The sequence below is a fragment of the Ailuropoda melanoleuca genome, chromosome 10, assembly GCF_002007445.2.
Source record: "Ailuropoda melanoleuca isolate Jingjing chromosome 10, ASM200744v2, whole genome shotgun sequence".
Classification (NCBI taxonomy): Eukaryota; Metazoa; Chordata; class Mammalia; order Carnivora; family Ursidae; genus Ailuropoda; species Ailuropoda melanoleuca.
The window spans coordinates 89233583-89251871 of record NC_048227.1 but is presented as its reverse complement, the minus strand read 5'-3'; the positions used below and the strand labels follow the sequence as shown (position 1 = coordinate 89251871).

Sequence of the window (18289 nt, the reverse complement as noted above, 5' to 3'; positions counted from 1 at the left end):
TGACATTAGGTGTGGTCAGTGCTCCTAACCACCCACCATCCGCTCATTGTTCAAGGGTCAACTGCATGTTAACATTAAATGAGGTTTTGTCTGACTTACAGCTTCCTTATTAACCAGCTTGAATTATACATATTTATCTCAGCACAAAATAGATTCAGAACAAGCAAGTACTGAATGAATTTAAATATCACAGCTGTGATTGTTGACCATTTTAGGATTTACCATCATACAGTCATCTGTTTTAGGTTGAACTGAATTTAAATTGTTTATAAATTGAAATGCTTCTTAAATCTCTTCAGTAAGATGCAACCAAAGTCATAGTAATGTCAACACAAGCAAGCGAAAACTTAATTTTATTTAAAAAAAAACAAAAAACCCTTGGCATCATCTACATCTTCAACCAATGGCCGGGGGAGGAAATGGTCCAGCAAAATACACATGCAAGTTCTTTCTGTCAGGTTCTCAGACACCAGTCATAATAATAAACCTCAGTTCACCTCTGTGTACTAACCAGGTAAAACAAATAAAAGGAGAGGCTCACATCACATGGTTCTAGAATTTTAGAATTGGAACAGAACCTACAGATCATCTGAAATATGAAAACCCTGATTTCACATATTAAAAAAAGTAAATTCTATGAAACAGCTTTCCCAAGAACCTTCTACTAATTGAAGATCTTGGTTTCCTATTTTTTTATCCCAGCTTCCCTTTATCAACCTGTTATCCAAGAACGACTTTTCCTTTATGATCCTGTACTGGAAAAGAAAATTCGAGTTTTTTCCAAGATATGGAAATGGTCAGTACTTTGCAGAGTTTGGTCTCTGAAATGCATCACTGATAAAATAACATACCTCTAGCGTGTGGCACTTTCCTCGAATTCGGTTACACAGAAGTTGGTAATTCTCCAGCACAACATTCAGCTCAGATGTCAATTCCTGGCCACCAGAGGGCGCCTTTGCAGCTAGTAACATGATGTTGTCCTTGAGAATCTTCACTCTCACCTCCTTCTGTAACACGTCCTCTTTCGCCCTCTGTTCCAAGAAAGGATGAACTTGAAAACTGTCCCTCCCTCAATATCTTTTTAAAAAAGATAACTAAACCAAAATTAAAATGCTGACACGATTCTAACTAATTGCAACACTATTCTCGTAATCACTAGAGAGAGTACTTTTGAAATAAGAATGCTAACTGTAATATTTACATTTCATAACAAGCAATATGAACACCTAAGTCACCTTCAGTTACTGACATGAAGTATTTTCAAAGTTTGGGCCCATGATAATAATCTAAGTGAGGTGTTTTAATTAAACACTGTAAGTCTGAGCATATTAAGCTTTAATAAATTTTCACCATAGTAGAGGTATTATTTAAAAATACTTTATGGGGCGCCTGGGTGGCACAGCGGTTAAGCATCTGCCTCTGGCTCAGGGCGTGATCCCGGCGTTATGGGATCGAGCCCCACAACAGGCTCTTCCACTATGAGCCTGCTTCTTCCTCTCCCACTCCCCCTGCTTGTGTCCCCTCTCTCACTGACTGTCTCTATCTCTGTCAAATAAATAAATCAAACCTTTAATAAATAAATAAATTAATTAATTAATTAATTAAAATACTTTAAACCTATCTTTTTTTCTCCTGGAACATAGGTGTACCTATGCTTCTGATAATTAACAACATTTCAAAGATGATGAAGTTATACTAGGAAGAGCTATATTCTAGAAATAGCTTCTTTCCTGACTATCCCTCCATGCTGGGGATGAAGTCTCACTTTCAGGAAAATCAACTTAAAACAGTTTTCACTTTCCCTTTTAGCTTTCTTTACTGCTTAATGGTTTTAAATTTCCCTCAGTTGTTAAAGTAATTAAGTATAGTGGTTTCTAAAATCATAACAGTTGTTTGGAAGAATAAAAACAAACAGAATGTTGCCCAATCAAGGGTTTTAAACTTTTTTCTCTAAGCTCTCATTCTTAGTGACTTTAAGAAACCACAAAACTACAATGCCAATAATATAAAGGAAGAGAATAAATTAAATAAGATGGTTCTTAACATGGTAAGCTACCTTTAAAATACCTTATACTGAATATTTAAAAAGTGTTCAAAAAAACTACACTAAAAAAGATGCTTCTGTGAAAATACTACATATAAGTACAGTTAAAGTCCCTTATTGTATTTACTTTGATTCATATTCAATAATGCCCTGATGAAATATAATCCTTTTGTAAATAGATACACAGAGATTTTTGCTTTAGTTATACTTTAGGCAAGTTAAATTTGGCATAAAATAGTGTGTGGCTTAATCTTATTTTTTTTAAAAAATAGCCTTTAGGACACTATCTTCTTTGGTGCGAACACTGAAGGACACTTGACGCAATGTTAGAAATTTGGGAATGATGCCCAGTTCTTTTACTATACAAAAAAAGAAAGCATTCAAGACTATTGACACAGGAATATAAGTTTACAGGAACTACATCCTGTGGACCCAACTGATATTAAATCCCTTGACAATGTTCCTACCGCAACTCTTACCTGCTCTAACAAAATTTTGATATTCATATGTTTCCCCTGGAAGAATACATTTGATAAAGTGAAGATAAATTGCAACCGAATTGAGAAGTTGCCCTTGTTCCTAACAAAAGACAATTCTTCTTGAAACTTTTGGAAATAGTGCTGATGGTGGCACAACACTGTGAACATAATTGATAAAACTAAATTTTTGAGTCATTCTCTACAGTTTCCGGAGGTTCTATTGGAAGAGACAGTCTTAGAGGCCGTCATGGACTCAACTCATGGACCAAATGGAACACGTGCAGTCTCGGCTTCCTTCTCCTACTGAAATCAAAGAAGCTATCCTTTCATATTTTTTTTTCCAATTTGAAATCCAACTATGCAAGATTATATATACATCTCATGCTTTACAGATGATAGATAAATAGATAGATGATAGATAGGTAGATAGATAGATAGATAGATAGATAGATAGATAGATAGATTCATTCACCAATTCATTCACTCACCAATTCATTCATTCATTCATTCATTCATATTTAAGGGAGAAGGGGAGCTATAACGCCTACTGACACTGGCCCAGGCTCACCTTCATTTCTTCCACTGCACTCTCTAGTTCTTCTGGTGACTTGTACTCAAAATCCCTCTCCAGGTATTCTTCTTCTGCCTGGGTCATCCATTCCTGCATCTCTGCCAAGTCTTTCTTCAGGTTCACTGCTTTTTCCTGACTTTCAGACAACCTATTTTTTTGAATAACAATCTGGAAAGGAAAAGCCATTCACCCAAATAAACAAATGCTAAAACAGTAAGTGTTAAGTTCTAGCTTCTAATATCTAAGGACCCAGTGATAACTTTCCACAAAGAGTCTTGTTTTAACATTCAGATAAAATCCTTCATACACTTTGTGCTGATGCTGTGGAATATAAGGAACAATGAAAACATGATTATAACTGGGATGCTACGCCACATTTTGGATATTAATCTAATCTGGAAATATCTATTATAATTCTAAAACTGCATAACTTTTGACAGAGTAATCCCAAATAAGGAACCTAACCTACAGTAATAAAAACATATTTTAAGGAAATTTACTATAGCATTGTTCATTATAGGAAAAAAAAAACCGAGAAGCAACCAAAATGTCCATTTTCTCCCATAAAACACTGCTGTACAAAATTCTGGTCTTGATAATCTACCATACTTGTATACTGCACACAGACACAAAAAAGTTACAGAAAATAGGTTTTGTCTGAATCTCATTCAGTAACTTAAATATTTCAGATAATTGAATACTTGATATAAAAATATGTTCAGAGAAACCCTCCCTCCAACCACAAACGGACTTCTGTGGGAGTGGATACCATCCCTGGAGATCACCCAGTGCTCATTTCACTACTCACTCTTCCTCCCACTCACAACTCAGATGAGTGGTCCTGGTGCCAGGGTCTTGCTTGGCTGCAAGGCTGACAGTGACCAAAAGCCAGCACAGGACTAGGATGGCTCTCGTGAGAGAAAGAGAGAATGCTTAGAGGCTTTCCTATTCCCACTCTCCAAACAGGATCACAGACATAAAAACAGGAAGGGGCCAAACAGAAGCTCTGATTTCCCTGCCGCCCGCATGGTGCTCCAGAAGCCAGCAGTCTATGCAGCCCTGGTTCCCCAGTCCTGCTGGTCAGCACTTTAGTGGGGCGGCTGTTTTTAAAAAATACGTATATATAAATACAGATTCCTTGGGTTCCACTTTCAGAAAATTCTCCTGACTAGGAGTTTCTGGACACTAGTCAATTATATAATTCTCACAGATCCAGAGAGAAATAAAGACACTGCAATGAACTTAAAAAAAAAAAAAAAAAGTTCAAAGCTATAATTAATTATCCTGAGATTATATACTTTATATTTTTGGGCATTAAAATATTCCTTGTTTCATGATACCATAGATATAATAAATGAGATAGACTGTTTTTATTTGTGGTTGACTTTATATGTCCATCCTTTCTTAGCAAAATAAAAATTTGGCAACGTTATATTTGTCCAAAACTTCTTCAATCTTTATACTATTCCATGAAACACAATAGTCTGGAATGGCTTTAGATAATGACTCACACAACACATGGTTGTCTCCATGATGAGGACCCTTAAAAATTTCCCATACATTTACTCTCATATGATGAATCAATGATAATTTATAATTATTTCTATGTTGTCATAACCGTATGTACATATATATATGTAGATAGATACATAGATCTAAATATCTATGTATCTATCTATCACTTTCTTTGCTCCTTGCTGGCGCTTCCAAACCATTTTCCTTATTTACTTTTTCCCAAAACTCAAAAAATTCAAGCACAAACCATCAGATTATAGCACACTTAGAGAAATCTGAATTTGGCCAGACTAGAAGAAATTAAAAAATTATTTCCTTAAGTGTGGCAATAGTATTTTGGTTTTGTAGAAGGCTGTCTTTATTCATGACAGAAATATTTAGCATTTAATATTCATGCTAAAGTATTTAGGGATGAAGTGTCACGACAGTTTCAAATTCCTGGCAAAAGTACATTTTTAGGGGCACTTGGGTGGCTCAGTGGGTTCAACATCTGTCTTCGGCTCAGGTAGTGATCCCAGGTCCTGGGATCGAGTTCCGCATTGGGCTCCCTGCTCAGCAGGAAGTCTGCTTCTCCCACTCTCCCTCTGCCCCTCCCCACCACTCATTTTCTCTCTCTCTCTCTCTCAAATAACGAATAAATAAATAAAATCTTTTTTTAAAAGTACATTTTCAGGGAAAAAAGTGTGTGTGTGTGCACGCGCGCGTGTGTGTGAACAGAGTAAAGGGGAGAGAGACAGCAAATGTGGTAGAACATCACAACTGGCAAATTAAGGAATGGGTATGTGGCTTCTCTCTCTACCTGCATGGCAACCTTCAAGTTTGAACATATTCAAAATACAGAATTTGGGGGAAAACAATGAAAACAAAACAAAATATTCCAAGGATGCAAATATCAATTTTTCCTACATAAAAACACTGCCTGAAGAGATGTGTGCCATCTAAGCACTGTCTGTGGAACAGCCCTGCATTTCCCACATTCTCCTCCCATTTTCCACCCTTCCTCACTCACGTCAGCTTTGTGTAACCTCACTAGCGAAGCAGGAGCAATCAGAGAACTACACGGCAGTCCTACTGTATCCAGAGTCGCCTTCCTTCAATCACCGCGGAGAAACTATCCAACACTCTTTCACGGAGAGAGTGGACTTCACCCTTCTCACATATGACAGACTTCATTCCAGAAACTACCTTCTCTCAAACTCTTCTTCCTCGTCGTTTTCTCCTTCTAAGTGAGGTCCTTCGGTTGGCATGCAAATATGCTATAACACCTTTTATTCTAAAAATTGCAAAAACACCTCTTTGGATCCCCAGGTCTCTGCACCCACCCCATTTCTCTGCTCCTTTAAATAGAGAAATTCCTCAAAGTTGGTTATACTTGTTGTCCCAAATGCTCACTTCCCATTCTCTCCTCAACATTCTCCAATGTGACTCTCTTCCCTGCGATGCCACCAGACCCTTTTCTCAGGGTCATTTAAAGCCTCCACCTTGTCAGCTCTAAAGCCTGACTTTCAGTTCTCCTTGGCCTCAGCATTCCTCAGTACGGGGCACCGTGAAAAGCTTTCTCCATCTGGCCATGGGGCCTCATAGCCTCCCGGCGTTTCTCCACCGGCTGACCTCTCAGCATCCTTGGACTTGCCCTTTTCTCTTTCCAGCAGTAAGTGCTGATAAGAGCCCCATCTGCATGCCTCATACTCTCACACTTAACCCTTCCAGAATGGAAATCACTGTTTTACCTGTTCTCACAGAAGCTTCTCATTCCTTGAGTCTCCACCATTCCAGCAAATAGTACCTACAATTCACACAAAGTGGACACACTGCACAAACCCTCAGCTGTCCCTGACCCTTCCCTTTTCGAGATCACACATCCCATCCATTACTAGACTCCTATCTCTATTTTCAAAATCGAGTCCAAACCTAGCAGTCCTCATGACCTCCACCACTCTCTCTCTAGTCTGAAGGGCCAAGACAGCAATAACCTCTTAAATAATCTCTCTGTTTTCATTCTGGCTTTCTCAGAGCAAATTACCCACATGGTAATGTCACTTCCCGGCTCAAAACCCTCTGCTTTCTGTGTGAAATCCTCCTTGAAATAAAATTTTAAAATTTTATTTCAAAGGCCATATACAATTCATCCCACCTACATCCTGACTTCAGATCTTACCCACCCGCTAACTCCTCTCTTCATTCTATTCCAACTACATTGCCTCTCTAGTTCTTTGTTGAACATGCCAAGCTCATTCCCACCAAGGAGCCAAACTGGACAGTTAGTACCCTCCCTTCGTTAAAAGAAAATTCCATCTTTTTTTTTTTTTTAAAGATTTTATTTTATTTATTTGACAGAGACAGACAGCGAGAGAGGGAACACAAGCAGGGGGAGTGGGAGAGGAAGAGGCAGGCTCCTAGCACAGAAGCCTGATGTGGGGCTCGATCCCAGAATGCTGGGATCATGCCCTGAGCCAAAGGCAGACGCTTAATGACTGTGCCACCCAGGCGCCCCAGAAAATTCCATCTTTTGCCCCCACCTGCCGCCCATGCTGTAGTTCTTCTAGACCACTGCTTTTCAAACTGGATGGGCTATAAAATCAATTCAGTCACTGAAGAGAAGGCACTGTCTGCCTCTTAAAAGCCACACACAGCAAAGCTGAAAGACTTACTTCCTTGCTAAGTTTCTCCAATTGGGTTTGGTAGTCCACTAGTGTTGTCTGCGTCCAAGTTTTGATTCCAGCAACTGGACAGCTTCGAAGGTTAGCCTCTGTTTCTTTCATGTCTTTCAGAGATGATTCTATTGTTTCTATTTCATTAACAAAGGCCTGAACACAGAAAACAAGCCCATGTTGGGTTCATTCCTATATAAGTGGAGGCCATAATTATAATTTGTCTCTGCTGGCATTCCTGAAAATATTATAAAAACAGACTGCCTGGGAGTCAGGACATTTAACTACTTAAGAAATATTGTTCCTAGAGAAATTCATTTCACCTGGGTGCTTCATACAGCCATCTGCCAAATTAGATTAGAAATACTTGACTCTCGGCAGGGAATAGTACTCTCAATTAATTTAGGGAAGCCTAATGATTTCACCAAATATAAATTGCATGCAGTTTCACTGGCAAATTTCACTTGTTAAACACGTTTTTCTTTAAGCCTCACCATGTGGCACAATAACAGCAATACACAATTGGTAATTATGACCCTAAAATTATCATTGGAACATAAAATACAGCTCCTGATGAATTAAAATTGCTCTTGTTCTCCCTATGCAAAATTCTGTACTCCTGGCCAAAAATGAAAATATGAATAACCAGTCATTCTTTTAATAACGATAAAGTCAAAAAAAAAAGTTTATGATGAAAGATACTTTATCTTGGTTTATTGTCATGTCATATTCGTGCAATTTTAATAACAGCAAATAACAAAGAAGCAGAAGGAAATGTTATTTATTACAGCAGTCCCTAAGTCAGCAGAACTCACAGAACACTGGTCCAGCTGACTTTGTAGCCCTTCCGGGTCTCCTTGGACAGCCTGCTCTTTCATTAAGAAGTCTTTCACACCATCCATCCACTTCTCAATGACTTGCAAATCCACCTAAATCAAACACGATAACAAAGGGGGAAATTACTCAGTGACACTCAACCTCCAGCATCTCAAGACCTATGGCTCCTGGAAGAAAGGCAACTTTTCACAACTTTGATAGCATCATTTTCACTTATTGTATTTCTTTTTGTTAAATCTTCCAGATTTGAAAATAATGATTTTCTGGATGATTGACTAAAATCCTCAAGTGATGACAGCTTGGGTGATCATTCTAAAAATTCCAAAACACTCTCCGGTGAACCAAGCTACTTTACTTAAATGTGAGCCATATCAATGATTAAAACTTCAAATTACAGGAAAAAATGCTTTTCTAGATGTAATCAGCTTTAAAAAAAAAAATCTTTTGTTCTCATATAATTTAGAACGAATTTTCTCCAAAAGTTAGCTACTCCAGGCAGGAATCAATGAATAGCCTCCTGGAGGGCGTACAAGAGATCGATTGCTCTTAGTTCTGCTGTTGTTACCTAAGAACTCAAGACAGTCCCAGCTCAGCTTCATCCTTTCACCCAATATTTACCAGGCACCCACTGCAATCCTTACTATGTATGGTGCTACAGATTAAAAACAAGTGAGAAAGAAAACATATTGCAGAAAGGAGAGACAGTAACGCTGGAACTGGGCTGTTAATACAATGAGGTAGGTCCAACTTGATCTCCAGGATTAGAGCAAAGTAATGGTCATTTCTTCCCAAGCCCTCCCATTCTGTCACTGGTCAGTCTCACTTGTTAGTTTCCCTGATAATGAGCTGAATTTGTCCCCTTATATCCTGTTGATTCTTTGCTTCGTGCTCAACACCTAAGAATGGAGGTACATTTCCAATCCTGCTCAAAAAGGACCTTCAGATTTAAAGGCAGCGACTGTGTCCTCCCTTAGACTCCCATTGGTAAGCATTCCAAATTCCTTCTAGGATGTCTCTAGGACATGAGATCCAGGTATGGCAGTCACCACACTCAACATGTTCACACTCAACATGTTCAGGAAACCACATCAATTTTTTCAATGCCCTTATAACATGCCACCCAGAACCAACTACTCTTCTCCTTAAAATGCTGGAATGATTGGTAATGATAGAACCTATTTCACATATGACTCTTACACTCATAAAATGACATCTAAAATTGTTTAAGTTTTATTCTTCTTATTGTAGTGTGTTTTTTTTTGTTTCTTCAATTTGTTTGTTTACGGATATATTAGTCACAATATTATTTATGGTTAGTTAGAATTCCAAAATTCCCATAACTACCTCAAAATTACATTTCCCTTATCTCATATTGCTTCAGTGACTTCTGGAATAAATTCAGGACTTGGTATTTATAAATATTAAATCTTCCCTTGTTATGTTAACAATAGTAGTTACCAATGTAATAATTAAAAACCAACAAAATGATTTGAATTTTTAGTTTCACCACATTCGTACCAGTTATTCCTCCTGGCTTTATCTTTGCAAATCTGACAGTGGGGTGTCCTTTTTCTACTGGAATTTTTTTGCTGGTGGGTTTTGAGGTTTTTTTTTTTTCTGGTGAAAAACAGGGTCAATGACAGGGCCTTCCTGAGCATTTCCCCATGAGGACCTATGTCATTCATTAATCAACAAAGTTTTAGCTTAGTTTTCAAAATATGGGAATCTACGTAACACTAGCATCTAACTAGCTTACCACCTCCTTCTTATAAGGTTGGAAGAGATTTCTCAAATACTTTACCGATGGAGTCAAGAGTTGCCAAAAATGAGTTTGGGAGCCATTATCTGAACCAAATAAGCATACATGAAATGGTAGATTATGAATCTGTAATCAAATAATCTAGTATCCCTCCAAAAAATAAATAAAGGAAAGTAGTAATTAAAGGAAATAAGTCTGGGCAAGCCTCCTTGGTGGTGTCTATGATGACTCCTAGCGACCACCACGTTCCTTCCTAAGAACACACAAGATCTCTGGTTTGTCATTTATCTACAGTTCTGCCAGGAACTGACATCAAGCTTACTGCAAGTCTTTAACTTCTAGAAAATAATGTTCCCCCCAGATCAGGACGTTCATCCAACTCTATTTTCCTGGTAATTTCTCACAGGATGTATGATGTGGCCTTGAGACCTAGAGTAAAATTCCCACATTACCTGGGATGTAGACATAGGCATCTGCAGGATCCGGGGTAGTTTTCCTATCTAACTCCTAATTGAGGCATGAATGTTCCCCCACTAATGACCATCTGACACTTTCCAATTTACAGGGCCCCTCTGATGAAAACGGGAGCAAAAGCACTTGCTTGGCCTTTCAGCCTCTCTTATTGACCCTGGGGACCCTGCACACACTTCCAAACACAGCTTCAAAAACCCTTTCGGTCACGTTGTATGCTTCCCTCAAGATTCCTTCCCCTCTGTTCTTTAGCCTGCCTGTCACTATTCCCACAAGCTCGTGCACTCTTCCTCCTATGTATTATTTTAATTGGTGACATATCTCTTCTGTGTCTGCTCCATGTCTTAAGATCTACGTGGTAAGACAGGCCCAGGGCAGGGGGAGGTGGGATGCAAAAAAGATAAAAGTGCAAAAAGAGAGAAAGTACAAATGCATCTACAGAGTTCGGGGAGGACTTTTTTTTAACTGCCCATTTAACTTGCCCCTTGCCGCACCGTTACTCTCCATTCTAAACTTTTTAAGAACTCAAAACACCATTCCTGCTGTATAATCGGGCAATTCATTAACTCCAGTTTTAAGTTAAAAAATGGATAGTTTTCTGGACCAAAGATTTTTGAAATTTATAGGGAAGCATTACACTCCATGGAGGTTTTCATCACAACCAGCCTTAGCTGAAGTGAGCAGCCGCAACGGTCTGTCATTGGCATGTGAGAAATGAACCGCCTTCCTGCCTCTCTCTCCCAGATACACACAGACCTGTGTGAGCACACGATTCACACACACCTGTTCCTTCTCTCTCTTACCCTTCAACATGAGAAAGAAAGAAAAGAAGAAGAAGAAGAAAGCAACAGACACGGACAAGCCACAAAGACCAACTGATCATCCCAACAGTAACAAAAGGAACAGACAGGAATCTGACAATCTGTTTTCACTACTAAAAATGCTTCATGTAATCCTGGTCACACTGAGTTCTGAGAAGCAGTGTGACCCATGAAGAGAAAGGCAACAAGTATGAATACCAAAGTCAGCACCTCACCTGCCACAAGGTCTGGAGAAACTAATTTCTCTTCTTTAAGCCTCAGCAGCTCATCTATAAAACAGGAATAATGGGGCACCTGGGTGGCACAGCGGTTAAGCGTCTGCCTTCGGCTCAGGGCATGATCCCAGCGTTATGGGATCGAGCCCCACATCAGGCTCCTCCGCTATGAGCCTGCTTCTTCCTCTCCCACTCCCCCTGCTTGTGTTCCCTCTCTCGCTGGCTGTCTCTATCTCTGTGGAATAAATAAATAAAATCTTTTAAAAAAATAAAATAAAATAAAACAGGAATAATGACAACTAGCTCGCCTGGTTGTTCTGGAAAACAGAGCTAATGATTGGACAGGGCCTGGTACAGAGCAGGCGTGCAGTAAATGCTAGCTATTATTACTAAGATCTACAAAACCAAGTGCTTTAGTACCAAGATTAACCCATAAAGAGTTACCACTTCCACGTTCAGGACTGAGCAGCCAGGGAGAGCATGTGCTGGCGTGAGTCAGCTTAATGTTTTTAACTGTTGCCAGCATCAATCCTTGTTCTGTCCTACTGGTGTTTAAAAGTAACTGTTTGAAAGAGCTACTAGATCTTCCAGACTCAGCTCAGTGGAAGGAAACCCAGTAAATGAGGGAAGGCCCAAACTTTAGACATGCCTGGTGGCAGCAGATTCGCAGGACACCCCACCTGCAGCTACACCATCTGGGAAGGGTTAAGAGGTTAGTAAGATCAGTCCTAGCTACCACGTGTGTGCAGGCAAGTGTGGGAGACAGGGAGCTCTGCTTCGCCCTCCCAATACCTCCTCTTTCCCCAGAATGAAAATATTGTCGCAATCCACCTGTGGCAGGTAGTTCCTGTGCCTTAAAAAAATACCCAAATTCTGCTCATTGTGAAGTCAATCACCCAAGAAAGAAATTCCAAAGAAAGAGCAAGAGCTAACAGGGTAAGTATTTCTCTGCCCATTAAAAAAATCACTTAGCTTATGCACTTATGAGTTTCTAATGTACAATAACTTTTTTCTCCACCTCCATCCACTTGCAGAATACACACATGTATGTTACATATAATATATATATTACTATATATAGTGTTATATGTTCTGAATATATTATATATGTTTTAGGATTGGGTAATTTCTAATGTTCTCTCCTCTTTAGGGGACCTCAGCTCTTTTGAAGCAATATAAAACATTTTAAAACACTAGTAAACTTCTACAATAAATATCTAGCATTAATTCACATGTACAAAATAAATACACTGTAAGTACTAACTTAGAGCAAACATTTCTCATTGTCACTTACACTTGCAAATTCTGAAACAAATAAAAACAGACTAATATGGTATTTTGAAAACCAAACTATCAAATAGTCTAGTTTGGAAGGGCCAAAATTCTACACTGACCATCACAGCTCAAAAGTACTGATTTGTACGCGTCTGAGATGGGCTACACCTGCTGCTGGGTCATGGAAAAGAAATGCAAGGTCATTAAAACAAGTCCTTTAACCCTAAAACACCCCATCTCCCAGCCTGGCCCCTGAGCTAGCGACGGGGGAAATGTGAAGCTTGGTAACTCTGGATTTAAGACAATAAGATTCCAAGCTACCAAACTCATTCTATGAGGCCAATATTACCTTGATCCCCAAACCAGGCAAAGACCCCATCAAAAAGGAGAATTATAGACCGATTTCCCTAATGAATATGGACGCCAAAATCCTCAACAAGATCCTGGCTAATAGAATCCAACAGTACATTAAAGGATTATCCATCATGACCAAGTGGGATTCATCCCTGGGATGCAAGGGTGGTTCAACATTCGCAAATCAATCAGTGTCATAGGTTTTATCCACAAAGAAAAATTCAAAAATCATATGATTCTCTCAATAGATGCAGAAAAAGCATTTGACAAAATACAGCATCCTTTCCTGATTAAAACCCTTCAGAGTGTAGGGATAGAGGGTACATTCCTCAATCTCATAAAAACCATCTATGAAAAGCCTACAGCAAATATCATTCTCAATGGGGAAAAGCTGGAAGCCTTTCCCTTAAGATCAGGAACACGACAAGGATGCCCACTCTCGCCACTATTATTCAACATAGTACTAGAAGTCCTTGCAACAGCAATCAGAAAACAAAAAGGGATAAAAGGTATCCAAATCGGCAAAGAGGAAGTCAAACTGTCTGTCTCTCTTCGCAGATGACATGACACTCTATAGGGAAAACCCAAAAGAATCCATTCCCAAACTATTAAAAGTTATAGAGANTATAGGGAAAACCCAAAAGAATCCATTCCCAAACTATTAGAAGTTATAGAGCAATTCAGTAATGTGGCGGGATACAAAATCAATGCTCAGAAATCAGTTGCATTTCTATACACGAATAATGAGACTGAAGAAAGAGAAATTAGGGAATCCATCCCATTTACAATAGCACCAAAAACCATACGTTACCTTGGAATTAACTTAACCAGAGACGTAAAGGATCTATATCCTAGAAACTATAGATCACTCTTGAAAGACATTTGAAGAAGACACAAAAAGATGGAAAAATATTCCATGCTCATGGATCGGAAGAATTAACATAGTTAAAATGTCCATGCTACCCAGAGCAATCTACACTTTCAATGCTATCCCGATCAAAATACCGATGACATTTTTCAAAGAACTGGAACAAATAGTCCCTAAATTTGTATGGAAACAGAAAAGGCCCCGAATCTCCAAGGAACTGTTGAAAAGGTAAAACAAAGCTGGGGGCATCACAATGCCGGATTTCGAGCTGTACTACAAAGTTGTGATCACAAAGACAGCATGGTACTGGTACAAAAACAGATGCATTGACCAATGGAACAGAATAGAGAATCCAGAAATGGACCCTCGGCTCTTTGACCAACTAATCTTTGACAAAGCAGGAAAAAACATCTGGTGGAAAAAAAACAGTCTCTTCAATAAATGGTGCGGGGAAAACTGGACAGCTACATGCAAAAGAATGAAACTTGACCACTCTCTCACACCATACACAAAGATAAACTCCAAATGGATGAAAGACCTCTATGTGAGACAGGAATCCATCTAAATCCTAGAGGAGAACATAGGCAGCAACCTCTATGACATCGGCCAGAGCAACCTTTTTCACGACACATCTCCAAAGGCAAGAGAAATAAAAGATAAAATGAACTTATGGGACTTTATCAGGATAAAGAGCTTCTGCACAGCNTATTGCATGGTGCACTGGGTGTTATACACAACTAATGAATCATCGAGCTTTACAACCAAAACTAGGGATGTACTGTATGGTGACTAACATAATATAATAAAAAAAACATTTAATAAAAAAAAAAAGACAATAAGATTCCAAAGTACACAACTACCTCCCAAGATTTTGTTGACAGCTAAATTCTTGGCATTTTATTTTGTTCCTTCCCCATCTGTTGGAATGTCCACAGCTTTTTAAACAATTTCTAACAGACAAGAAGAAGGATGAAATCAGAATTAAAACGGTAATTTAAGGTAACGGGGTTTCTATTTTGTATGGTTTTATAATATTAGTGAAGCTCAAATACACTCTTTAAAAAGTGTTCCTTCATTTAATAGGGAAGACCAGCAATGACATTGCTACAACATTTATTATCTGAAACTAAGAAGACTTCTTAAATCTAAGGTTTAGAATGCACCTTTAGTAAAGTAAAATGCATCCAAAATGGGAAAGAAAAAAGAAACTTTATGAGATCATTGTATCAATCATTATGTTACCTCAAAAGAGTTAAATCAGCCATGTTGTAGATTACTCTTACAAGGTATTTACCATTACATTTTTACTCTGAAATTCTTTCCAGAGTCATTTCAAAGCCTGGTTCTGCTTTTCTCAGAGCTCCAGCATATCCCCTTCCATACTCTGGGTCACAGCACATTTGACTGGTCAGCAACTGAAGGAAGGGGTGTGACTACACAGAATCCTTCCATTTATGATAAGCAGGCATTTAGACTGTACAGATCCAACCTCACTAGAGAAATGCGACTGAGTAAGATGCCTGTAGGCACCTACAAAGCAATGATATTCCCATCCACTTACCTGCTGTTTCCCACACGGGGCTCCTGTGGTCAATGAGCTCAGTCCTTGGGGGAGGAGTGACACACAGGTCTAGCCTTAATAAAAGCTGGCCTGAGATGAGGTTTCGTGAGGGTGTAAACAGTGCGTAGTAAAATCCAGAGGAGGGAATAATTACCTGTGGGAATGGTGGTGAGCAAGACTGAACACTAGTTGCAGAACAAGCTTATTCTTAAAGGATGAGCTCAGATGAGGAAGACGAGAATTCCTAGCAAGTAAGTGACATTTCCGGAGAAAGGCAATCGTCCAATGTGGTCTTTGGGATCCACTACATTGTTTCCTCACCAGACTCAGCTCATGAAGGAGAGACTGGAGAGGGGGGCGGTGCAGGAGGGACTTTGGGGCAAGAAAGGGGCAGAAGCTAGGAGACGACTGTGAGTGCCCTCTGTACCACCATGGCAAAGACAACGAGATCCTTTCCAGAAGTAGAACTCTGGCACCACTGGGGAAGAGGAATTTGAGAGGGAAGAGATCGGAAGCGGGAGCCAGCTTTAAAGGGCAATAGGATTGCCAGGGCAAGAGACTCTCTGGGAGTCTAAACACAGCAGGGGGAGGCTGCAGGAGTGTCTAAAGAGGCAGGAGCAGCAATAAACATACGATAGAGTTTTGTGTGGGACTCGGGGATGGTTTCACAACTCTGCAGTTACACCACACCGAGAAGATCTTGAAGAGGGGAAAAGAAACAATGGAAAGATAACAATGCAAAGATACCATTACTGATGATAAGAGATATATAACCAGCCTCCTAGAAGTTTATAATATTTAATCCCCACAATTCATAAGAAAATCAAGTAGAATCAATAACGAAAAAATTAATGTTCATGTATTTTTAAATGTTTTGCTGCCTGGAAGAAGTGGGAGGATTTTCTATGAAGCAGTTTTTAAAGTACCGATTAGCATTTTAATTCTTAAGTACAGGAACTGAGGTCATTACTCTGGTATGGAACGGATAAAAAAAGAATTTAAGAACGTATATAAGCATGACACTGAATAAGAATACGCAGGCCAACTCTCTACCTGTACAGAGAAACCAGCCATGCAGACAAAGGAAATGGAGGCAGATTAAAAAAAAAACAAAACACTATTTGCCAACAAGTAACAGAAAACTAAAATTTGCACACAAACAAATAACAAGAGCCTTTTATAAGTACCATAGGATGACAGGGAAAAAAGTAAGCATAAGCACGGAGTTACGAAAGACTTTCGAAGTTTAAATGTGCTGTGCCAATGAAAGGCACCATCATTATTTTCGGTAGTGGGATTCACACTCCAAGCTCCTGCATCTGTGTCCTAACTATTTAAATATCCCTCATGCAGCTCCAACATCATTTGTTTCTATTAGGGTGAACAAAAAAATAATTGGAATTAGTAACATTCATGAGCTCTTCTTTTTTACCTGGAATATGTTAACCTCCAGCAAGGATCCTTTTTTTTCTAGTGATTCAACAATTCTATACATCAGCCGGTGCTTATCACAAGTGCACTCCTTAACCCCATCACCTATCTCACCCCCAATCCTCCACCCCTACCCCCGCCCCTCTGGTAGCCATCAGTTTGTGCTCTGTAATTGGTTTGCCTCTCTCTTTTTCCCTCTGCTCATTTGTGTTTTTTTTCCCTAAATTCCACATATGAGTGAAATCATATGGTATTTGTCTTTCTCTGACTTACTTCACTTAGCATAGTACACTCTAGCTCCATCCACGTCATTGCAAATGGCAAAATTTCATTCTTTTTTATGGCTGACTAATAATCCACTGTGTGTGTGTGTGTGTGTGTGTATACCACATCTTCTTTATCCATTTGTCAGTCAATGGACACCTGGGCTGCTTCCATATCTTATCTCTTATAAATAATGCCGCTATAAACATAAGGTGCATGTATCCCTTTGAATTAATATTTTTGTATTCTTTGGGTAAACACCCAGTAATGCAACTGCTGGATCATAGAGTAGTTCTATTTTTAACTTTTTGAGGAACCTCCATGCTGTTTTCCACAGTGGCTGCACCAGTTTGCATTCCCAATAGTGCACAAGTGTTCTTTTTTCTCTACACCCTCTCCAATACCTATTGTTTCCTGTGTCTTTGAGTATAGCCATTCTAACAGATGTGTGGTGATATCTCATTGCAGTTTTGATTAGCAGTTCCCTGATGGTAAGTGATGCTGAGCATCTTTTCACATTTCTTTGGGCCATCTGTATGTCTTCCTTGGAGAAATATCTGTTCATGCCTTCTGCCCATTTTGAATTGGATTATTCATTTTTTGGGTGTTGAGTTTTACAAGTTCTTTATGTGTTTTGGATACTAACCCTTTATCAGATATGTCATTTGCAAATATCTTTTCCCATTCCACAGTTTGCCTTTTAGTTTTGTTGACTGTTTCCTTCACTGTGCAGAAGCTTTTTATTTTGACGTAGTCCCAATAGTTTATTTTTTCTTTTGTTTTCCTAGAGACGTATCTAGAAAGAAGTTGTTATGGCTGATGTCAAAGAGGTTACTGCCTATGTTCTCTAAATGGCCTCACATTTAGGTCTTTAATCCATTTTGAATTTATTTTTGTGTATGGTGCAAGAAAGTGGTTCAATTTCTTTCTTTTGCATGTTCCTGTCCAGTTATCCCAGCACCATTTGTTGAAGAGACTGTCTTTCTCCCTTTGGATAGTCTTTCCTGCCTTGTCAAAGATTAACTGACCATATAACTGTGAGTTTATTTCTGGGTTTTCTATTCTGTGCCATTGAGTTATGTGTCTATTTTTGTGCCAGTACCGTACTGTTTTGATTATACAGCTTTGTATTTGAAGTCCAAATTGTGATGCCTCAACTTTGCTTTTTTTTTT

General features: G+C 39.0%; 1 protein-coding gene across 5 annotated transcripts in view; it reads right to left on the bottom strand.

The window, feature by feature from the left end:
- Nucleotides 1-18289, bottom strand: part of UTRN (utrophin) — a 426951-nt gene that overhangs the window by 248939 nt on the left and 159723 nt on the right. For all 5 annotated transcript variants that reach the window (XM_034669248.1, XM_034669249.1, XM_034669251.1 and 2 more), the window contains 4 exons: nucleotides 8076-8189; nucleotides 7261-7416; nucleotides 3092-3262; nucleotides 852-1031 (listed from right to left, as the gene is read on the bottom strand). In XM_034669248.1, the coding sequence (XP_034525139.1) occupies nucleotides 852-1031; nucleotides 3092-3262; nucleotides 7261-7416; nucleotides 8076-8189 (621 nt within the window). The remainder of the gene's footprint in view (nucleotides 1-851; nucleotides 1032-3091; nucleotides 3263-7260; nucleotides 7417-8075; nucleotides 8190-18289) is intronic.